Source organism: Rhineura floridana, chromosome 1, assembly GCF_030035675.1.
Source record: "Rhineura floridana isolate rRhiFlo1 chromosome 1, rRhiFlo1.hap2, whole genome shotgun sequence".
Lineage (NCBI taxonomy): Eukaryota > Metazoa > Chordata > Lepidosauria > Squamata > Rhineuridae > Rhineura > Rhineura floridana.
Window position 1 is genome coordinate 233,844,781 of NC_084480.1, and position 22,352 is coordinate 233,867,132.

Genomic DNA, 22,352 nt, shown 5'->3' on the forward strand with positions numbered 1-22,352 from the left:
ATCCTGTCACAAAGCAGAATCAGTAGATGTAGTATGAGATGGTGTGAAAAACATATCCTGCCAAGCTGCCTTATCAGCATTGCATTGTCTGTGTTAATACAATACAAACGTTGGGGGGGGGGTTGTATGCACAAACCATGTTAGCCCCTTGACATGCACTTGCACGCTCACTGCCAGCTCTCTTGATTCATGTGTTCTCAAAGAATTAATAGCAAGGCAGTGGTTAGTACGTGACAACATTTGTTCTGTTCATAGCTTTGCTATGATAGATGCAATCTCTGGTGAAGTGACAAGGAGACCATTTAATGAAAATAATTTGAAACCTGATTGGCTGTAGAATAAAATATTTTCATTGACAGAGTAAATAAAAGGCAAAATTAAGGATGGATGAGAAATGGTTTGGTTCTAATTCACACTTCCCAAAACAATACACAAACCAAAACACAACTACTTTTAAAAATCTGAATTTTGTGATGCAGTTATCCAACCAAACAAATTTGTACAAAAATCCATATCTTAGGGCAGGGGTAGAGAACTTTTTTCACCTTAAGGAACACATTTCCTTTTGGGCAATCTGCTTGGGCCCACACATCAGTGGTGGATGAAACCAGAGGCAAAAAAAGAGTGGAGCACTGTGTCAGTCTCTGCTGGCAAAGTGTATAGCTGCAGTAAAGTAATTAGTAGATAATGGCCTGCAGGCAGGCTGTAAATCTGTCAGGCTAGAGGGGAGGAGGAGAGACCAGCAAAGCAGCCAGCGTGAATACCGGGTTAAAAGAGCCAAGAGAGTTGAGAACAGCTGAGTCCTTGGAGAAGTCCAAAAGTCCAGGAACTGATGATCCAATCAGACAGGGCAGGGTCAAAGGCACAGGATCATGAGCACGACTGATGACGATCTGACACAGAGGTCCAACATTGTTTCCAGGAAGAGCCCAAGCCACTCCCACCCTTTTAAGCTCAGCATTTGAGGCCAGGTGTTTCCACTCAGCCTTCCATCTTTCGAGAGCTTGGGGTTCTTAAGCAGGCTGGCTACCTCCTTTGCTCCAACACCCATTGGTGTCTCCTCTCTGCTGGGGTCATAGTAGCTTCCTGGTTGCTCCCTGAATCTGACAGGAGGTCTCCAGCAGGGTCCTCCATCTTGTCTGATGGTGAAGGGTCTTGAGCTGTCTCTCTGTTCATATCTTCTCCTGGGTCTGAGATCTCCCATTCCCCTTCATCCTCTGTTGTGTCCTCTGAGGGATGCATGGTACACTGAATATAAATGTTACCTTTGTAGAGTAGGATGCTTTTTATATACATTCACACATCCCAATCCATCCAGATAAGCAAAAGTCATTATTAGAATTTGAAAACATAGCCAGGAAAAACATGCAATGAGGGTGTGAAGGAGGGCAGTTTATGGGTGTGTCCTGGGAACAGAGTCAGCACTAGTCATGAGGGGGCCCTCAGGCATCAACACAGCATGGGCTTAAATAGACTCAGATGCCCTGCCTCCTGCATCAGCACATCACCACACTAATGCACTGTGTGTGCATGCCTTCGCACACTCTGATGTGGAAATGTGGGAAGTAGGGTAGCCAGTCCTATTTAAGCCTCCACTAGCTGTATCGGGGGGTGTTGTCTGAGAGGGTGGAGATCTGTGATCCATGCCAATGTCAGGTTGCAGGGCATGATTTGCAGTTTGGGATTATGGGTTGATGTTTACTACAAATCACGCCCCATGACCTGACACTGGTGTGGATTGTGGAGCAGGAGCTCCACCCTCCTAGGGGTCCTTCTGAACCCTAGGGGACCTCAGGCCCATGACCACCTGGCCCCTCCCTGGCACCGGGTCTGCTGGGAACAGAGGGTGTGGCTGAGAGTAGGTTTGACCTGGAGAGAGTCCCAAGGGACATATAAAGTGGCCTGGAGGGCCTCATTTGGCCCCCAGGCCTGAAGTTCACAACCTCTGTATTGGGGAAGGTATGCATAAAATGCATATGTTAGTGACAATATAATACAAAATGTGCATTATTTTAGTGATAATAACATACAAAAATGCATTGTATTAAAGGAAATTGCCTACAAAAATGTGTGTACATAGAAAAATGCACACTGGCATGCTGACAAATTTCCATGACTTAAAAATAACCTAACAAATTTGCAGAAATGTTGCAAACTGAACTCAAAATTGAAAAAACGAGAAACCAAGAGAAACAAAGAATTAACAGGTTTGTCTGTCCATAGTCAAAGTAAGGGAAATCCCAATTAAAACTATATATAAAATCATTTCCTCTCCAGGCAGCCAAGTTATGAACTTTTGGATTTCTTCAAACAAGTGACCTCTAATTTGTCTCACAACATTACCCTTTGCATTCAAAGTTAGAAGCAGGTTGGATTTATTTTCTTGTGAAGTACAGTTTATACTTTCAGTCTCCAGTGATCAATTTTATTCATTCCTAAACTGTCATAAATTTAATGTCTCCAAGTTAACAGCTCACCAGTGAATACATTCAGTTGTAAACAAGCCATCCCAGATGCTTGCTAGTAAGGGTTGCAGCTTGGTATTCTAACCTCAAGTCAGTCTTCCACATTATTCATCTGTAGATATAAATATCTATCTTCCCTTGGTCTTCTGAGATTCTGTGCAATACTTAATTGGCATTGTAACTTTAAATGTCAAGGATCAGAATTTAGGTCAACAGAACAAAAGTCATAGGATGTTCAATACAAGACCATTTCAACGGCCGTCAAAACCACAAAACAGTTTGAAGCTGAATCCAGGTGCATGTTGAGGGTCAAAGCTACAATATCTTTCACAGATATATCTGGCAAAGAAGAATAACATTATGTGTTTTTTATCCACAATGCAACCTGCCAACATGAAACAAGAACAAGAGAAGAGAGGCAGAAAATCAGAATAGTTTCCAAAGATGGTCAGGTAAAGCTAAAAAAGAATTTCAAGAGGATTTTAGTGTATGTGACTTGAGTAGGTCATGCAATGTGCTGGAAACAAAAGGAACATTGAGATGCCCCAAACCATTTTGTTCCCAAAACATGGCATACAATTGTGTATTTTGTTGTTTCAGGAACTATGTCACATGTGACCTTTTAAAGCTCAATGGCATGGTCTTTGAGTGGAGCTCAAGGAATAGGCCTAGGGGTGCTGTGTTATCAACCAAAAATGCAAGCATCACAATGTATTACTACCAGAGCATTGTTAAAGGCCTTTCTCCAGTAAGAGCAAGGGAGAGAGCAAGGGCTCAGTAAGTGTCACAAAAATGAATGCATAATGCTGCCAGAAATGTCCTCAGAACATCTCTGAACTGCTCCAGCAACTTCACTGCAATAATAGTTCTGGAAACAGGAGGATTAGATCAGAGGTTTGATGTCTACTTAGGTAAATGAGATACATTACAGTCCTGATAAGGAGCTTAATGGCACTCATCAGACTCATTCACTCGGGAGCAAGTAGGCACCAATGAAGAAGAGAGCTCTCTCCAGTCCCTTCCTACTATATCATGGGAAGAGACTTGGGGTGCTTGGGAACGTTTAAGAAGAGCCCTATTGGATTAGACCACAGGTCTATCTAGTCCAGCATCTTGTTCCCCACAGTGGCCAATCTGATCCTTATAGGAAGCCTTCAAACATGATATGAAGGAAATAGCCTTATCCTCATAAGTTAAATGGCGAGGCCTGGCATGCCTAATTAGGCCACCTGTATGTGGACTGGACACAGATCACTTTCCCCTAAGGAAATGCAGACCTCTGGGGTGAAGGTCCCCTATCCCTGCTTTAGGAGGATAAAATTCACGGAGGGTTCTATTTTGCATGGGTTTTCAATATTTTATATATTTATTATTACATTTTTATCCCACCTTTCCTCCAAAGAGTGCAATGTGGCATACAAACATGGTTCTCCCCCTCCCGATTTTATCCTCAGAACTACCCTGTGAGGTAGGTTAGGCTGAGAGACCGTGACTGGTCCAAGGTCACCCAGCAAGCTTCATGGCTGAGTGGGGGGGTTGAACCTTGGTCTCCCAAGTCCCAGTCCAACACTCTAACCACTACAACACACTGGCTCATATCTTGACTACTGAGTAGCCATCAATGTTGTCACTAAACTCCTTGAAAGAGTTGATATAGTAAAATATTCAGCATTATAATCTCAAATTGCCTTAAGCTTTCTGAAGGAGATAGGAAAGAGCAGAAAACAGCATCCTTTCAAATATTCAATTAAATGTGAAAAATATTGAGTCCTTCAACATTTCCAACTGACTACATCAGTCTTAGAACTCAAGAAGAGAAGGTTGTTATTTTGTTTAAATATTTATCAAAAGGTATCTTTCAGACTATGTGTTTTAACAAAAATTCACAACTTGCTGGGGAGGGTAGGAGGAATTGGTTCACGAGGCAACACATCTGTTCAGTTTATTTGGAGAATGCTTTTAGATATTTTGAGAACTGCTGATGAAACAGTAGGAATAGAAAATTGTTGCTGACTTTGTGGATAATGACGACACAAAGATCAGTGGAATGATAAATAATAGTCAGAAGAAGGTGATCTGGCTTCATTCCGTAACATGCATTAATTCACCAGCAAATGAATCTTATAGCAAAGCATAAGATTCTTTCTTATACTGGTTTCTTTCTTGCCCTATGCAAAGTGCTCAGTGTGGACGAATATATTCTTATTCAGCTTTAGGCTTGTTGTGCTAGAGATGCTCAAGGCCACCCAATGAGATTCATAATAAACAAATGTTTGAACTCGATGCTCTTGTATTCAAAGTTGGACTTCTATCCACTGCATCTAAAGCTTTTGAATATCTATAGTAATTTAGCACCTGTCCATTTCAGCTGGAAATATCTGAACAAATATTGAGTTGTATCCAACACAGTGCTAAGTGTTTCAGCAATGTAAGGATTTCTGATTGCACAATGGGACTTTTTTCCTCTCCTCCCCCCATGCCCTGCCCAGATCTGCTACGGATGGTTGGGGGAACCCCTAGAACATATTTAAGGGGTGTGTTTCAGGAAGGGGGGGGAGTCCCATTGTGCAAGCAGAAATCCTTGCACTGATAGGATGCTTACTTAGCACTACGTTGGATACAACCCACTACCAGCAAAGTGTTGGCACCAAAGATAGACAGGATAAACAACAAAGTCTTGTGGCACCTTAAAGACTAACACATTTTATGGAATTTTGTGGATAACAGCCACGAATGGATTACATGCCTGGAATATGATCCATGCATGGGATGAAGTGGGCACCAGTCCATAGAAGCTTATGTCATAATAAAATTTGTTAGTCATTAAGGCAGGGATGGACAACTTGTTGTTGGACTCCAACTCTCTTCAGCCCCCAGCCAACACGGCCAATGATCAGAGATTATGGAAGCTGTAGTCCTGCAACATCTGGAAGCCCACAGGTTTCCCATGCCGGCTTCAAGGTGCCACAAAACTGTTTGTTTTGCTGCAACAGACTAACATGACTAGTATCTGGAAATTGGTCTGGATAAGCTAATTGTTGGCAGATTTCCTTCTGACTATGGACCACATTGAGAAACTTGAAGAAATCTGAAGAAATAATTACTTTGAATTAATTCATTAATTTGGATATTTCAGGATTTGCCTCCAACTTATGTCCTGCAATGAGGCATAGCTGGTTCTGATTTGGCTGCCATGAATTCATTAGTCCCAGCCTTAAATGATCCCTGATCAAGCTTGGCATCAACACACAGCATCATTAGGCAGCTATTGGGGCTGATAACTGCCCCTTCCTCCACATCATGTGGCTTGAAGTTACCTTTTTTAAGTCCCCCAGTGCCCTGGAACAATGCTATATCTGTAGCATTCTGTGATATCTCAAATGACAACTCCAAAAAGCTGCCCAATGGAGCATTTGCCAAATGTCATCTTGAACCTGGAGTGGCCTTGCTCCTGGTAGTTGATCAACCATTCTACTTCCAAGCAATCTGACTGTCTTGCAAATACATTTTCTCTCAGCACCTGCTTGGTTAGCTGTGTGCTTTGGCGTTGCACCATTGGTGTTCATCACCTTTACACCAATATCTGCACTGCAATTTCTGTTTTCAGTTTGATGCAATTACCTGGCTGATGGTCAGACTATCTGCCCTGATGTCCCTGGCTCTGAAAGCTTCCAACCTCTGTACTAGAACCAATTGGCCTGACCTGTTCGTGCTAAAACTTATTTGTTTAATCCTGAACCTACAAATCCCCTCTCATTCCAGCCAATATTGTGATGGAATCAGAGTGACCACATATAACCTAAAATCTGGTGTAATGATGAAAAGAGTAGGTGTCAACTTTTTGTAGTAGACATACAAACAAGCAACCAGGAAAGGTGGATTATAAGTACTTTCTTCTAATGAGACATCTGCTATATAATTAATTCAACATTTGCAAATGGGAACCTACCAGAGTGATTTAAAAGTTGGACAAGCCATACAGACATTAACATATTAATCAATCTTACCTAGTTGTTGAAAGGAAGCCTGAGTGATTAGTTGATTGTTTGCTATGTCTGCATTCATGAGAATAAATTAAATAAAAAGAAAAAATGGAACAAAGATGCTATATTTAACATATATTGGAGTCTTTTTTATTTCTGTGCCTTTTATTCATCTTGTGGATTATTTTTAATTAACTTTAGGTGCTTTTCTCTATTTAGAGTTGAAAACCTGACAATAAATCAAAGTGAAAAGATAGTTATGGAAGAGGTATCGGTTTGATGAATGCATGACTAACTTGAAAGGGGGGAAATTAACATGTTCATGACATGACAGGGCATTATTTTTTGTCTTATGATGGACAGCAGAGCCACATTCCAGATGGGCTTTCCCCTCCTCTCCCTACATGGCCATCTAACACCAACCACCCATGGGAAAAATTCCCACGCAGGAGAGAAAGGCAAAAACAAAAAGACTTCAGAATCTACATCAGCTACATTGAATCATCCCCTCCCCCAGGCCTACCACCAGCTGCTCTGTGGGAAGGATCTGATTGTTATATTTTAATATTGTTATTGTGATTTTATTAATGTGTCCTATGTTAGTTGTGCAAACTTTGGAAGTATTAGCATCCTGAGAGGAGGGATCTAAATTGCTGTAATAGACAACTAATAACTGTCTCAAGAATGGAAGTACAGGGAAGTGGCCGTGGAGAAGCTATCTAGAACAAAAGGATTCCAGAGATCATTGATGAATGAAAGACAGATTTGACATAAACAGATGATTGAGGGGAAAGAGAAAAACAAGAATGGAGGAGGCAGAAACAGATCTTGGGATAACAGGATAAGCCCTGGGAAGCAACACAAGCCCTGAGATGCACAGATCTATTCAGCTGACTCATTCCTGATACATGTGAGGTATGCAGCTGCATGTTTCCACAGCCTCCTGTTTCATCACCATATTGCCTTCTCCACTGCAACACTGCTGATCCTTTCCCCACACTACTAGATCCCATATTCCCACTGCAGCCACCAGTTCTATAAACAGCATTTGCTTCCCAGCCTCAAAGCATCTTTACAATGCTGCTCAGCTAATCAGCCAGAAGAAGCAATTCTCTTAGGCCCAGTTTTTGACCTTGAAAATACCTGTTCAGCTTTCGGTGAAGTTAGCTGGAGCTGTGTGTACATTCAGCCAGAAGCTCCTTCTAGAAGCTGTTCCTTCTCACATCACTCATCTTTTATACTAATCGAGAAGCCAGTGCTAAAGGGGGATGGGCTACAGAGGCACCAGTGTCAATAGTCTGGCCATTTTTAATATAATGCCAGATGAGGCTGGGGGCAGGGTGTCAAGGAAAGAAGTTATTGAAACTCTGGGCTGCAGGAACTGCTTTTCTCCTTGTGTTTACTCTAGTGCTTGTAAAGCTTTATTTTCATTTACTTATTATTACATTTATATCCCACCTTTCCTCCTCTTATAGAAAGAAAGAAAGAAAGAAAGAAAGAAAGAAAGAAAGAAAGAAAGAAAGAAAGAAAGAAAGAAAGAAAGAAAGAAAGAAAGAAAGAAAATCAGGGGCCACATACAATAAGATGTCTGATAGACAGAATGTCAACACATGAAGCTTTTCCCATAATTTTATTTCCACACTAGAAAAGGCTTACCCTGTTTAATTTGTGCCAGCCACAGGACTGCTAAGGGCACAAGGCATCATTTGTTTTGTTCCTTTACTTGTACTTCTCATCCTTCTCGCTGCAAGCTACTCCTGTTGCAATAGAGCAAGCCTCTTCAGCTTCTTCCTACTTATTGCTTAGCAAGAGTGATTAAGTGACTAAGGCTGCAATCCAATGCATTACTCAGAAATAAGTTTCATTGCGTTCAAAGGGATTTACTCCCAGGTAAGTGTGTACTGGATTTCAGCCTAAGCATTCCTTAGCAACAGAAGCATCTCTGTATCTGCCTAAGAAGCCTTAGTTAAATTACTCTTCTAACAAGGAAGATTTCATCCTGAAAATGTCACAAATAAAGCAAAGAAGTTACTTTAACCTATTTCCAGTATTGGCTAAGAGGACATGAAGGACAATGCTATCCATACTATTATATGTTCCAGATACTTTGTGATTGGCTAGAAGGATATGCTCCCATACTTTTAATTCTAATTTAAGTCACTTATCTGTCTCAGAGCTCAGGGGCTACTGAAGGATAAGGGTGGGCTGTGCTTTCTCAGAACCCATCTGCCTATTTTATTATTTATATATGTATTTATCAGGGTACTAATAAATGATAGCTCATATTAAAATATTGTGGCACTTTAAAACAAATTAAACCAGAAAATTTCATCATAACTCATTAAAACATCATAAAATCATACCTGAAAGATCATCTTACTCCTTACATACCCAGCTGATCACAACGCTCTGCTGGTGAAAGCCTCCTACAGATACTATCTCATCAGGAAGTTGGTTCTGCACAACATAGGAAGCAGACCTTTAGTGTTGTGGCACCCATCCTTTCAATTGCACTCCCCTTCAATATTAGACAGGTGACTACTGAAGACCTTCCTCTTTCAATGATCCTTTTGTGTAGAGACCTTATTCTAGTCTGCATCTGTGTGGGAATTGTTTTGAAGATGTTTTTTAAAGATTTTTTTAATGATGTTTTTAAGGTGTTTTGTTTTTAAGATGTTTTTAAAGATGTTTCCAATTTTTTATAAAATATTTTTTAAAAATTAATTTTTTAAAAGCAACAATAAATTTAGTGCTTTGTTGCTTGTTTTCTGCCCTGAGTGCCTTCTGGGAGAAGTGGTGGGATATAAATTTAATAAAATTAATAAATAAATAAAAGCATACTTGAAGCATGGAAAATATCTACTGTCCCTCATCTCTTTAAAGTAGGGCTTTTGAAATCTTCAATCTTCAGGAAGTACTTGTCACACTGGTTTTCTAGGGTGTTCTTTGGTGCACACTCAGTTCCCGCAGGACCCTGCCCAGTCCTATTTATTTATTTATAAAAATATTTTACCACTATTTCATTAAAAACATCAAAGCAGTTTACAACACACCACCACCATAGAATAAAAACATGGAAAATACACTAAAAAGAAAGGTCACCTGTTGTGAAAAAAACATCTTCTTAATTGTCTGCATAAGGCTGGCAGAACAGAAACGTTCTCAGCAGGCACTTAAGACAGAAGGTGCCTAGTGAATCTCTGTTGGCAGAGCATTTCAGAGAACTGGGCCAATGACACTGAAGGTTTGATTTTGTGTTGATGTTAAATGAGCCTTGCCAACTCAGGGATGACCAGAGGTGCTCCTGCAGATGATTTCAGTGATTGAGCTGAGGTGTAAGGGTTCAGGCAGTCCCTAAAATACCCTGGGCCTAAGTTGCTCAGGGCTTTGTAAATTAATACAAGGACCTTGAACCTGGCTCGGTAGTGGATGGGTAGCCAGTGAAGATGTTTTAAAAGTGGCATCACATGATGTCAGCCATGTGGTCCCATCAGCAATCTGGCCACTGCATTTTGCGCCAGCTGGAGCTTCTGAACCAGGACCAAGGGCAGCCCCACACAGAGTGCATTGCAGTAATCCCACTTTGAGGTTATCAACACATGGACTACAGGGGTCAGGCTAACCCTTTAGCACCACAGTTGTGCTGTGTGAACAAACAGCGCACCCTAGAACATATCCAACAATTCTCTGTGGTTGTATATTGCAGGGGAACATAAGCAGTGGTGGGCAAGCTGTCTTTTAGGAAAGCCAAATTGTCATTATTGACCTTCTTATTAAGAATCTCCTGCACCTGTTTTTCTATTCTCACCACTCTGCTGCTACAGTAACAACAGCCAAACACATATGCTACTTGTAACACTATCTCCATCTTCATAAAATAGGTATTTTTGCAAGCAACCTGGGAACCCCAAGGACATAGACTCTAAACAAAAGGCTGCATGCACTATTACCAAAACAGTTGAATCTCATCATTAAAACATGTTTGCCTTACAAAGGTATAACACATGCAGTGCACTTATTCAGTGGCTGAAGAAAGAAAGCTCACCTGTGTAAGGAAGGAAGAGAAAAGTAATTAAGGAAGTGATGGAGCATTCAAATTTGATTCACCAGTCTCTTTTGCTCTTAATGATGCTAATGACTTTCATATTCTTCCCCTCGGCTGTGTTTCTGTGTTCAATTAACAAGTAGTTTTTATGTCATCCCATCACTGTGTTGCTGTTTTTCAGGGGCTGAGTGTTCTTTGAAAAATACTTCAAATCATTTAGGAAATACAAAGGCAGTAAAACTTAGACTGACCATTCTGGTCAGACTTGAATGGCCTAATGTCTTCTTCAGTGTCTGGTTTGATATCACATTTAGTCCCAACTGATAAGTACTTAGTCTCAATGAGAAGATACACTATAATTGTATCAGGCACTGCTGAGGCAGAGCAGGGATGTAATAAATGTCAATGTGTGTGGAAAATCTGGAGATTGACCTGATCCACTTTTTTCTTCTTCTACATCTTTCTCCCCTTGTTATGTACTCAGATAAAGGACATATTGTAAAAGATAATGAAACCCCATGTTACAAGTAATGAACCTCAAAAGGTTCTTAGGCTTGGCTTTGCTGAGCATCTATAACTTTTTAGCCAAATTTTAGCCACACGACTGACCATTGAAATCTTTGATTAGACTCTGATCTTGATAAAAATGGTAGTTTGTACCAAGAAGACTTAGGCAGTTAGTAATGTGATATAGAGGCCGGGAAACAAAAGATGGCAACAATTGAGCATGGAGTTAAGGGTTCCTGCATATTACTGGGGGGGATTTGATAAGTGAGTACAGTTTTCTTCTGAGTTATTCATAGTAAGTGTCTATACGACTGGAGTCAAAATACTCTCAGCGAACAGGTCTTACGGACCAAACAGTACATTATCAATACAATGTATTTTCATTTGGATTGCAGCTTGAAACACCCAATGTAACGCAATGACAGAGCATTTGCTGGTACATCCCTTATTTCTGTTTCTATGCTAATAGACCAGGTTTTTGGATTACATCTGAAACTAGCTGATGCATATAACTTGATTTATAACTAAAATAGCTAAAATGATGGCACCTCAAAATCATGAGATGTACAGCAAACTAGAAAAGGTGACTTTTTTAGTTGAACCAGGAATTGTTAACGAAATGTTCATGTTCTTGAATTTACTCACGCTTCCATCAAACCAATTTGCACCAATATGAATGGATCTGCTGACTTAAGCTCTGTCTCATTGTCTGGAATCAACACAAAAAAACCTCTAAACAAAGACCATTCACAACTCTCCTGAGAAGTTTAAAACATAAGAACATTTGTCACCAGACTGGAGGAACATTTTTTTTAAAAAAATCTTGTCTTCAATTGCTTATGAGTACATGAACTCTGGTGTCCACACTGAGCTCCCTCAATTGTGAGGAATTCTCCACTCATTCCCATGGAGAAACCTGATCAACAAACCCAGGAATACTTGGATAGGGTGCCCCTTTTGAAATGAATGGGGGAAGTATATGTGCAAGAGATCTGTGTACATGATCTAAACACACATGGGCCTCTGGACAGGTGTGAAAGACTGGTATAATACTGTTTCAACCTTATCAACACTTAGAATGGATGAGGCTCATTGTGAAGGGCAATGGATAAACTGAAAAGTGCTCATGGCTGAAATAGTGTGGGTTAGATAACAGAAATGTAAGGCAATGGACTTTGTATCTTATAAAAAAGGATATTGTACAGCTTCAAATATAAAAAAGAGAGGGGCATGTTTGCGGATTACAGTTCTATTTTGAATGATTTGTGATAAAACCATCAATTTAGTATATAACTACAAATATAGTGCCCAGGATCCACTTTAGCAGTGCAATTAAATGCATGTCTACTTAGAATTAGGTCCCATTTAGAAGTTAATGGGGTTTATCTCCAAGGTTTATCTCCAGCATAGGACTCTCAAAGGCCATGAGCATGCTGTTGTATTTTGTTCCTTCTTTCTTTGAAGAACATCATATCACAAATCAAAGTCCCTTAGTTTCAGAAGTGATTTGCAGGTGGCATGAAGCTTGTATTTGAGAAACACAAGCAAGAGCTGGGTATGCAGAACTAATTTTACAGGTCTTTGGACCCTGATCTTGAACTATAGTATTTTCCAAATGTCAGGACATTCTTCCAAAACATTTTTCTATTCTTGTAGACACCTACATAACTCCTGCAGCTCAACTTCTAATTGAGGGTTCATACACTTGACATTTTTGAAACATTTTTATTGGAAATCTTACATATGTGACTAAAAGTCAAGGACAATATTTTTGAGTTCCATTACAAAATCAGTCATATACATATATATATCTATGTATATATATATATATATATTTAATACAACCAGAAGCAAAATCTACTGAATCATGAAACAATGATTGTCTACAAAAAAGTTACCCAAGGTAAAGAATTGTGTTGTGCATGAACAAATTGTATACTTTTTATGAAGCTGAAGGCCACTTTCATATAGTTAATTAATAACGCTGAGCTGCAAGAATTACAGGTAATTTCCCCCTTCATCACGTTACAGCTGTAGTCAATATTCTTTCCCCACAAAAGTCCTTTTACAAAAAGAAGTTTCAGAAGATCACCTTCTATAAAGTGCGTTCTCAGAATGTAAGATGGACCTCCCTATGGTAGTGTCAATAGTTGCTAGGGAAGGCACAGACTTTATTCAGACATCATCCTGCCTCAGTTGTGTATGTGTTTGATTTGTTCAGTTGGCAGAGAGTGAACTTGTAAAACACTCCAACTAAGTGGGAAGCTGTGTTGGTGGTTGATGGCTTTCAGATGTGAGAAACTGCTTACATTTTAAAGGGCATTTGTCTTTTTATTGTGCTTCAAAGCACATTAAGAGAGTCTATGGTTCTTCTCTCAGTGCAGCTTTTTATACATTTTTTATGACTAGGAGAAGAGATAGCTCAGCTAAAGAATTTATCTTGCTACAAAGTTTGCGTATGATCAAAACTATTTGCATCCTGGCTCAGGGAGGCTCACAATAACAGAATCTAAGAACCCTACAGTGTGGAGTCCCTATTTTCTCCAAACTCAGGCCCTAGTTAGTGCTAGGACAGTAACTTCTCCTGCACTTTTTGACTGCATCAATTAATAAGAAAATACACTGCATCCAGAATTTATCAAAGCAGAAATATGTGAAATTTTCACGGGTGGGTGCTGGGTTTTGCTGTGCTTACCTTACTTTCAAGGTGACCAAGAGGTGTTTGTGAGTGTCCTTTCTCTCATTCTACAAATCATCTCTCCAGCAATCTGCACTATGAAGCCTTCCTGGGTGCTCACCTTTCCTGAAAATCATATGAAGTTCTCTGCTTAGCTTTCCTGTAAATGCAGGATGGTGGAGACAAACTGATAGCTGTTGTTATTATATTTTTAAGTGAAGCCTTTACTTTTAAAGAAATCAGTGAATATTTTTTTAAGGTAATAAGAAGGACTTCCTTTAAAAACAAGAGCACTAATCTTAGTAATTTAGCAGCCTTTTCCCATGGGGCTTTTTTGCATATAAGACATGCAGGCAGCCAGGGAGACTGCAGAGTGCTGGAGAAATGATTACTGGAAAGAAAAACACACAGAGTCACATGCTACCCTTAGCCACTTTAGAATGATAAAATAAGCTGTTCACTCACCAAAATTCTGAAACAATTCTGATGCAACTTTCAAGCACCTTGAGAATGAGGCAGAAAAGCAGAAGCCTCTTTCACAGGGCAATAAATATTTTGAGAAACTGGTGGGGGGGGGAGGTTCTGGCAGAATGCTAGTTCTGTAAACTCTTAAGTTCCAGCACTATTTTGATATGTAAGAAGTCTAAAAAACTAAGCATTTGGGTGAATTTTTTCTGGATTGTTCAGGAACTCAACAACCAATCTTCAGAGGAAAAAAATGGGGGGAGACAAAAATAGGAAAAGATTATTAAAATAAAGCACTATTCTAATTGAATCCATGTCTTATTTGCTAGTAATAAATCAGGACAGCTAAAATATAAATATTGCCTGAATCATAAAAACTTGTTATATTCTAAGAAATCCTACTTCAAAAAACCCAACATTATTTTAACCGACTGCAATCATCCTTCGAGTATGGCACACCTGAACCAGCACAGAGATGATGTGTTATGAAGTTAGCTCCCTGGGGCAAAATACTTATGTGCGTAAGGATCTGAAGATGGATTCTGGTGCTAATCGCATCACACTGCTTAACATATGAAAGAAATGTAAAGGGGTCTTTTGCTGTGATTCTGCAGCAGCAAAAGAGCTAGGGAACTTGATGGAAGGCGCAGGTTTGTTTAAATTGTTGGAGCACATAGAATGGATGACCTTGAAAGCTACAACTTGCATTATAGACACTCCTGCCTGCCTCTGTAGTCTCCTTTTGAAAATGCAAAGTACAAACATTTTATTTAAATATCTCAGACATTGTAATGGCTCAGAAGAACAATGACAGCAGTGTGTCCTTGTAGCAGTGTTCCTCTCAGAGAGATGAATGACGGGCTCAATTGCTTCATTGTAATTTCTCTATTTCCATGCTTCATTTCCTTCATGTAGCTGAGACTGGAGGAAAAAACAGTATGTTCTCAAGCATCTAATACCATGGTGCAGTATAGTAAACCTGAATGTGATGGAGACTGGAGCTCCAAAATAAACATAACTCTACATGTCAACGTTTTATTTAAAAACAAATAAAAAATGGATAAGTTCTCCTGTACTAATCAGGAGAGATAATAATAAAAAACCTGTAAATAGATAGCAACTTCCCCCCATACCTACATAGGCATCACAAAATTGTGAGAATCATTTTCTAGCTATCTGATTTGACGTACCCTGGTAACAATTTTGATAAGGCAATGGGATATGTTACAGATTTTCATAGTAGGAATTGCAATCTAGTTCTAGAATTGCCCAGCTATTTGCAGAGGCTTTTGAACTAAATAGCATTTAAAGCCAACATTTAAAAAAGTCATTGTGTTAGATTTTTTTGAGCCAGCAAACTGCATGCAACACTGTAAATAAAAGAATTAACTTTGCATCAGTAGTATATATTGTTTTAACATTGTTCAGTGGCAAACGATTTTCCCCTTCTCTCCACTAAGAAGACTAAGCGTAGACCCAGCAGTACTGTGAAGGCATCTACAGGATAACATTGGCTCATTGAGGTCACAGTGCATTACTTACTCTTAGAGATTAGTTGCCTCTGCAGGTATACGAGTGTTGCTATCTATTTGCACATGCCCAAGCATCTTAATGTTACCAAAAATGCCACTGGATGCTCAGAATCTGTGTGTTCAGTGCAGTCCCTAGGACAAAGTTCTAATGAAGATATGCTTCACCAAGGCAAAAAAACCAAAAAGGTTAAAAATGGAGAAATATTTACAGATTTTCCTTAGTCCAGATATTGAGTTTTTATTTTCTTTTTCTTTAGTGCATTGTCATAGAAAGGTTCAAAGGCTATGAATACAAATTTTCTGGTCCAGTTCCATACATGTCTGCAAGCCGTTTAAAGCGAGGCCCCCAGTCACTGAGGTAATCATAATTCTGATCTGAGTTTGAACTGATAGAATCTAAAGAGCTGAGTGACTCAGCCACTGAACCATTTCCCTCAAATGCGTATGTCTGCAGGGAATCATATGGTGGAGCACAGGGATCCACATCAGCCTCTTTTAGTCTTTCCCAAATGAATTCCCGAAAAATGACGTTGTCCGGGATGCTTTTAAATGATGGTCTACTCAAGAACTGGATCTCTGGAGTCACATCCCTCCTGGCCTTGGTGTCTCGCATGATGTTGAGGTTCCTCAAGGCAGCCATATCAAAGGCCTCCGTGTCTTCTTCGCCACCTCCCTCATCATCATATCTGACTATGTTTTCCCTGATATCTCTCTCTTCATCAAAAACAAGGGGCTCTTTTTTCCGTCGTCTCATGGTAACAATGAGCAGGACAAGCACTGCAATGCAAGAGGCAATACTTTCAGAAAATGTGAATACTGAACTTTCCCCCTTCATTAAACTCCTACTTACCAGCAGAGCTATTTCTAAATAATGTATCAGAGAACCCTTTGTGGTCACACACTACAGTTGGTTTTTAACTTTCCTTAACAGGCTTTAAAATGGCTTTTAGACCAAGAGCTTTGAGACATTAAAGAATCTATTACTACCCTTATCCTGATTTAATATCTTCATGTGTAATTCTGTATCCTGCACTGGCTGCCAAAACATAAATTTCAAGAGCCAGCTCGGCTCGAATATTACAACCTCACAGCCATGAAATAAAAAGAGACCTTTTACTGAACTCTTAATTGCCCAGGTGATAAAGACACATTCATAAACATACCACGTGCAATTTAACTGTCAAGAGTTAGGGAAGTTACTCCATTATTGAAGTATATGAGGATAGGCTGCCTGATGAAGTATCTGCTCCTTGATTGAGAAATTCAGAGTTGTTAAATAATGTCCAGTCCCTGTTTATGTATTAAAAGCATCACTCTAATAGATGTCACTTTGCTTTAATACAAAGTACTGCACCATGTACCTGTGAATTATTTCTGCCGAGAACTGTAAGGGTGGCTGGAGTTTATAAGATCAGCCCATGATACCGAGCACTAATAATTTTGATATTAAGAGGATTTCTTGTTGAATTTAATGTCAAGATGAATGTTTGGGGAACTATTCAAAGCCTATTCATGTAAGGCTTGCGAGGGCTATGCCCAATAAGGAGGCATACAAAGGATAAAATAATAATGGGTGATATCCAGTGTTAATCATACACAGAAGAGACCCATTCAAGTCCATTGACTTCAGTGGGCCTATGCTGGGCATGATGTAGTTGTATATTACACTATCATCATCATCAATCTGTATTGTACATTGATAATCATTGGCAGCTGATATTGTTATAAATACACTGATAATCATTTGCAACTAATATTGTTAGTTGTCACCCATGTTACATAGGTCAAACTGGTCTCAACCAGAAGTTGGGCATGTAGTGTTGCTGGTCCCATGCTATGGAACACTCTTGCAATAGAGATTTGGCAGGCATCCTCACTTTTGTCTTTCAGATATCTCTTGAAGACTGTTTTGTGCTGACAGACCTATGCAGCTGTTTAATCTTTCTTTCTTTCTTTCTTTCTTTCTTTCTTTCTTTCTTTCTTTCTTTCTTTCTTTCTTTCTTTCTTTCTTTCTTTCTTTTATGATTTTATTAATATCCCACCCTTCCTCCCAGTAGGAGCCCAGGGCAGCAAACAAAAGCATTAAAAACACTTTAAAACATCATAAAAACAGACTTTAAAATATATTAAAATAAAACATCTTTAAAATCATTTTTAAAAAAGGTTTAAAAACATCTTTTAAAAAAGGTTTAAAAATTATTTTTTAAAAAAAGGTTTAAAAACATCTATTTTTTAAAAAAAGGTTTAAAAACATATTAAAAAGCAATTCCAACATAGACACAGACTGGGATAAGGTCTCAACTTAAAAGGCTTGTTGAAAGAGGAAAGTCTTCAGTAGGGCAGAAAAGATAACAGAGATGGAGAAGGGGAGAATATTTAAGGGGAGGGAATTCCAATTTGTATATTTGTTAGCAGAGAACATCAGTGGTCTAAAATGCGTGTGTGCCAGTGTGTGGAAGGCTTTTATCCTGCATTGAAATCACTGAGACTTAAGACTTAGAAAAATAAAAGCTACTTTATTTATAGAAATAGATAGTAGATACATAGGCATACCTAGTTCTAACTAACTACCTAAGTTGGAGGCACAATGCCCAGACTTGGGAGTTGCCCTCATGGCTCCGGAGAGAGAGAGCAGAGACAAAGGTGTCTCCTCTCTCTCGGACAGTCGAAGAAGAGAGGAAAGGGTGGAGGGAGGAGGGGCAGATAAGCTTCTCTAAGACATATCACTCTAAGATATATCAGTCAGAGCATCGCAGGTAAAGATAATCAAGCCTATCCATCTGGAGGACCCTAACTCTATCTACCTTCTGGAACATAAACAAAAGAACAAAACAGGAGTTGCTCTTGCCCACTTCCAACATTCCAAAGGGTAGGTGCCACTACATTAAAGATCTCTTTCCTATGTTGTGCAAAACGGACCTCATGATAAGATGGTATCTGCAGGAGGCCCTCACCTGCAAAGTGCAGTAATCAACTGGGTATATAAGGGATAAGACGGTCTTTCAGGTATCCTGGTCCCAAGCTGTCTAGGGCTTTGTACACCAAACTAGAACCTTGAACTTAGTCCAGTAGCTAATAGGTAGCCACTGCAATTCTTTCAGCAGCGGGGTAACATGTTGTTGATATACTGCCCCAGTGAACAGTCTCGCTGCCACATTTTTTAGTAGCCAGTCTTTTTAATCAGTGTTTTGTATTGCTTTTGAATGTTTTTATGATACTGTGCACCGTCCTGATATTTTGTGAGAGGACGGTATATAAATACTTTTATAAATAAATAAATCAACCACAGGACAAGTTCCAGTTTCAAATCACTCATACACATAGCTTTAAGAGTGACTCATCCCTTTAAAAATATTAGTTTTAGAAATAAAGAATGTAAATTATTTTATTTGCATTAATTAAACATTGCTAACTCATTGGAAGGAAAGTCATGAAAATCCAAGTGGCATTGGTCCTTAAACAGAGTTCAAGGGTCTAAAGTGAATAGATATGGAATAGGTGTTTTCTCATAAATAATGATGGGTTACTGGTCATTTGCAGCAATAGCAGCTGCTACTATTATCAACCATTACAATAGTACAAGTTGCAAAAAATATCTCCCCGCCAAAATCAGGTTTTTGGTATGCAATGTAAGCCTGTGATAAAGTTAGCACAATGCCACATACAATGCAGCAATTGGACATATTTCAATTTAACGTTATTTTCCAACGTATACCACTTTGAATAGTAGTATTCAACGGGGTTGAATACTGTCCCCCTTCCCTGTTTCTCTTCATTTAAGTGGATGAACTCATCCTCTGAGTAGACAGAGAGGCACAATAAACTATATTCAGGAGACACTGCTTGCAGATACATTTGGACCTGCAACAAAATGCTGAAGCATACCCTTCAGGATTTCAGCCAACCAGCCATGTCCTTCTCTAGAATGCTTTATTCCAACTGCCCTCATCACTCCTCACTGGTTTTATTCCCCACCATTTTTCCCCCACTGATCAGACAGTCAGCATTTCATGGACATTGAATATATTCAATTCTCACTGAGCTTTCTGGGGATTTATCCATTTTGCTGCCACCCCAAAAAAGATTTTTGTACTTCTGCAAATCTTTGGGCTGCCCCAAACCTATTGATATCACCTTCTGTGGTGGATTGTGCTGTTGTGGCTAGGGGAGGATCTACACTTGGACAATGAGTTTGCTATTAGCATATAGAATAATATAATTTTAATGCATGCCCAAGAACATGCGTCTTGACCGTCAAAGCACATATTGACCATCAATGCACTGTTCTAAAACATTTTCTCCACAGAAGAATATATGTAGAATTAAAAATACGTGATTCGATGGACACAAAAAAATAAATCTGAAAGGAAAGGTGGCATGTTGCTATCAACTGGAAATCAACTACAAAAAACATTCCCTATTCTCCTTGGGGAAATGTTGGCTTTTCCTTTGTGCAAAAAAGGCATAACAACCACCACGCCTGGATTGACTGATTGATCACTAACCCATTTTCACTTTCCTATGTAGCTCATGCTGTTCTGGTGTTTTGTCAGTTGCTGAAAACCTACCTATTTGCTTAGGTGTTCCCAGGCCCAATGTTGTACTATCCTTAAGAACATAAGAACATAAGAAGAGCCTGCTGGATCAGGCCAGTGGCCCATCTAATCCAGCATCCTGTTCTCACATTGGCCAACCAGGTGCCTGGGGGAAGCCCGCAAGCAGGACCCGAGTGCAAGAACGCTCTCCCCTCCTGAGGCTTCCGGCAACTGGTTTTCAGAAGCATGCTGCCTCTGACTAGGGTGGTAGAGCACAGCCATCATGGCTAGTAGCCATTGATAGCCCTGTCCTCCATGAATTTGTTTAATCTTCTTTTAAAGCCATCCAAGCTGGTGGCCATTACTGCATCTTGTGGGAGCAAATTCCATAGTTTAACTATGCGCTGAGTAAAGAAGTACTTCCTTTTGTGTGTCCTGAATCTTCCAACATTCAGCTTCTTTGAATGTTCACGAGTTCTAGTATCATGAGAGAGGGAGAAGAACTTTTCTCTATCCACTTTCTCAATGCCATGCATAATTTTATACACTTCTATCATGTCTCCTCTGACCCGCCTTTTCTCTAAACTAAAAAGCCCCAAATGCTGCAAACTGTCCTCGTAAGGGAGTTGCTCCATCCCCTTGATCATTCTGGTTGCCCTCTTCTGAACCTTTTCCAACTCTAGAATATCCTTTTTGAGATGAGGCAACCAGAACTGTACACAGTATTCCAAATGCGGCTGCACCATAGATTTATACAACGGCATTATGATATCGGCTGTTTTATTTTCAATACCTTTCCTAATTACCGCTAGCATGGAATTTGCCTTTTTCACAGCTGCCGCACACTGGGTCGATATTTTCATCATGCTGTCCACTACAACCCCGAGGTCTCTCTCCTGGTCGGTCACCGCCAGTTCAGACCCCATGAGCGTATATGTGAAATTAAGATTTTTTGCTCCAATATGCATAATTTTACACTTGTTTATATTGAATTGCATTTGCCATTTTTCCACCCATTCACTCAGTTTGGAGAGGTCTTTTTGGAGCTCTTCGCAATCCCTTTTTGTTTTAACAACCCTGAACAATTTAGTGTCGTCAGCAAACTTGGCCACTTCACTGCTCACTCCTAATTCTAGGTCATTAATGAACAAGTTGAAAAGTACAGGTCCCAATACCGATCCTTGAGGGACTCCACTTTCTACAGCCCTCCATTGGGAGAACTGTCCGTTTATTCCTACTCTCTGCTTTCTGCTTCTTAACCAATTCCTTATCCACAAGAGGACCTCTCCTCTTATTCCATGACTGCTAAGCTTCCTCAGAAGCCTTTGGTGAGGTACCTTGTCAAACACTTTTTGAAAGTCTAAGTACACTATGTCCACTGGATCACCTCTATCTATATGCTTGTTGACACTCTCAAAGAATTCTAAGAGGTTACTGAGACAGGACTTTCCCTTGCAGAAGCCATGCTGGCTCTGCTTCAGCAAGGCTTGTTCTTCTATGTGCTTAGTTAATCTAGCTTTAATAATACTTTCTACTCGTTTTCCAGGGACAGAAGTTAAGCTAACTGGCCTGTAACCTCCAGGATCCCCTCTGGATCCCTTTTTGAATATTGGCGTTACATTTGCCACTTTCCAGTCCTCAGGCACGGAGGAGGACCCGAGGGACAAGTTACATATTTTAGTTAGTAGATCAGCAATTTCACATTTGAGTTCTTTGAGAACTCTCGGGTGGATGCCATCCGGGCCCGGTGATTTGTCAGTTTTTATATTGTTCATTAAGCCTTGAACTTCCTCTCTTGTTACCACTATTTGTCTCAGTTCCTCAGAATCCCTTCCTGCAAATGTTAGTTCAGGTTCAGGGATCTGCCCTATATCTTCCACTGTGAAGACAGATGCAAAGAATTCATTTAGCTTCTCTGCAATCTCCTTATCATTCTTTAGTACACCTTTGACTCCCTTATCATCCAAGGGTCCAATCGCCTCCCTAGATGGTCTCCTGCTTTGAATGTATTTATAGAATTTTTTGTTGTTGGTTTTTATGTTCTTAGCAATGTGCTCCTCAAATTCTTTTTTAGCATCCCTTATTGTCTTCTTGCATTTCTTTTGCCAGAGTTTGTGTTCTTTTTTATTTTCTTCATTCGGAC

At 39.7% G+C, this 22,352-nt stretch overlaps 1 protein-coding gene across 2 annotated transcripts in view; it reads right to left on the minus strand.

The window, feature by feature from the left end:
• Positions 1-12,890: 12,890 nt before the first annotated feature.
• The window catches only part of LOC133369415 (cadherin-7), a 183,217-nt gene continuing 173,755 nt past the window's right edge, over positions 12,891-22,352 (minus strand). For both annotated transcript variants that reach the window (XM_061594705.1, XM_061594714.1), the window contains one exon: positions 12,891-16,451. In XM_061594705.1, coding sequence (XP_061450689.1) covers positions 15,958-16,451 — 494 coding nt within the window. In that variant the 3' untranslated portion in view covers positions 12,891-15,957. The remainder of the gene's footprint in view (positions 16,452-22,352) is intronic.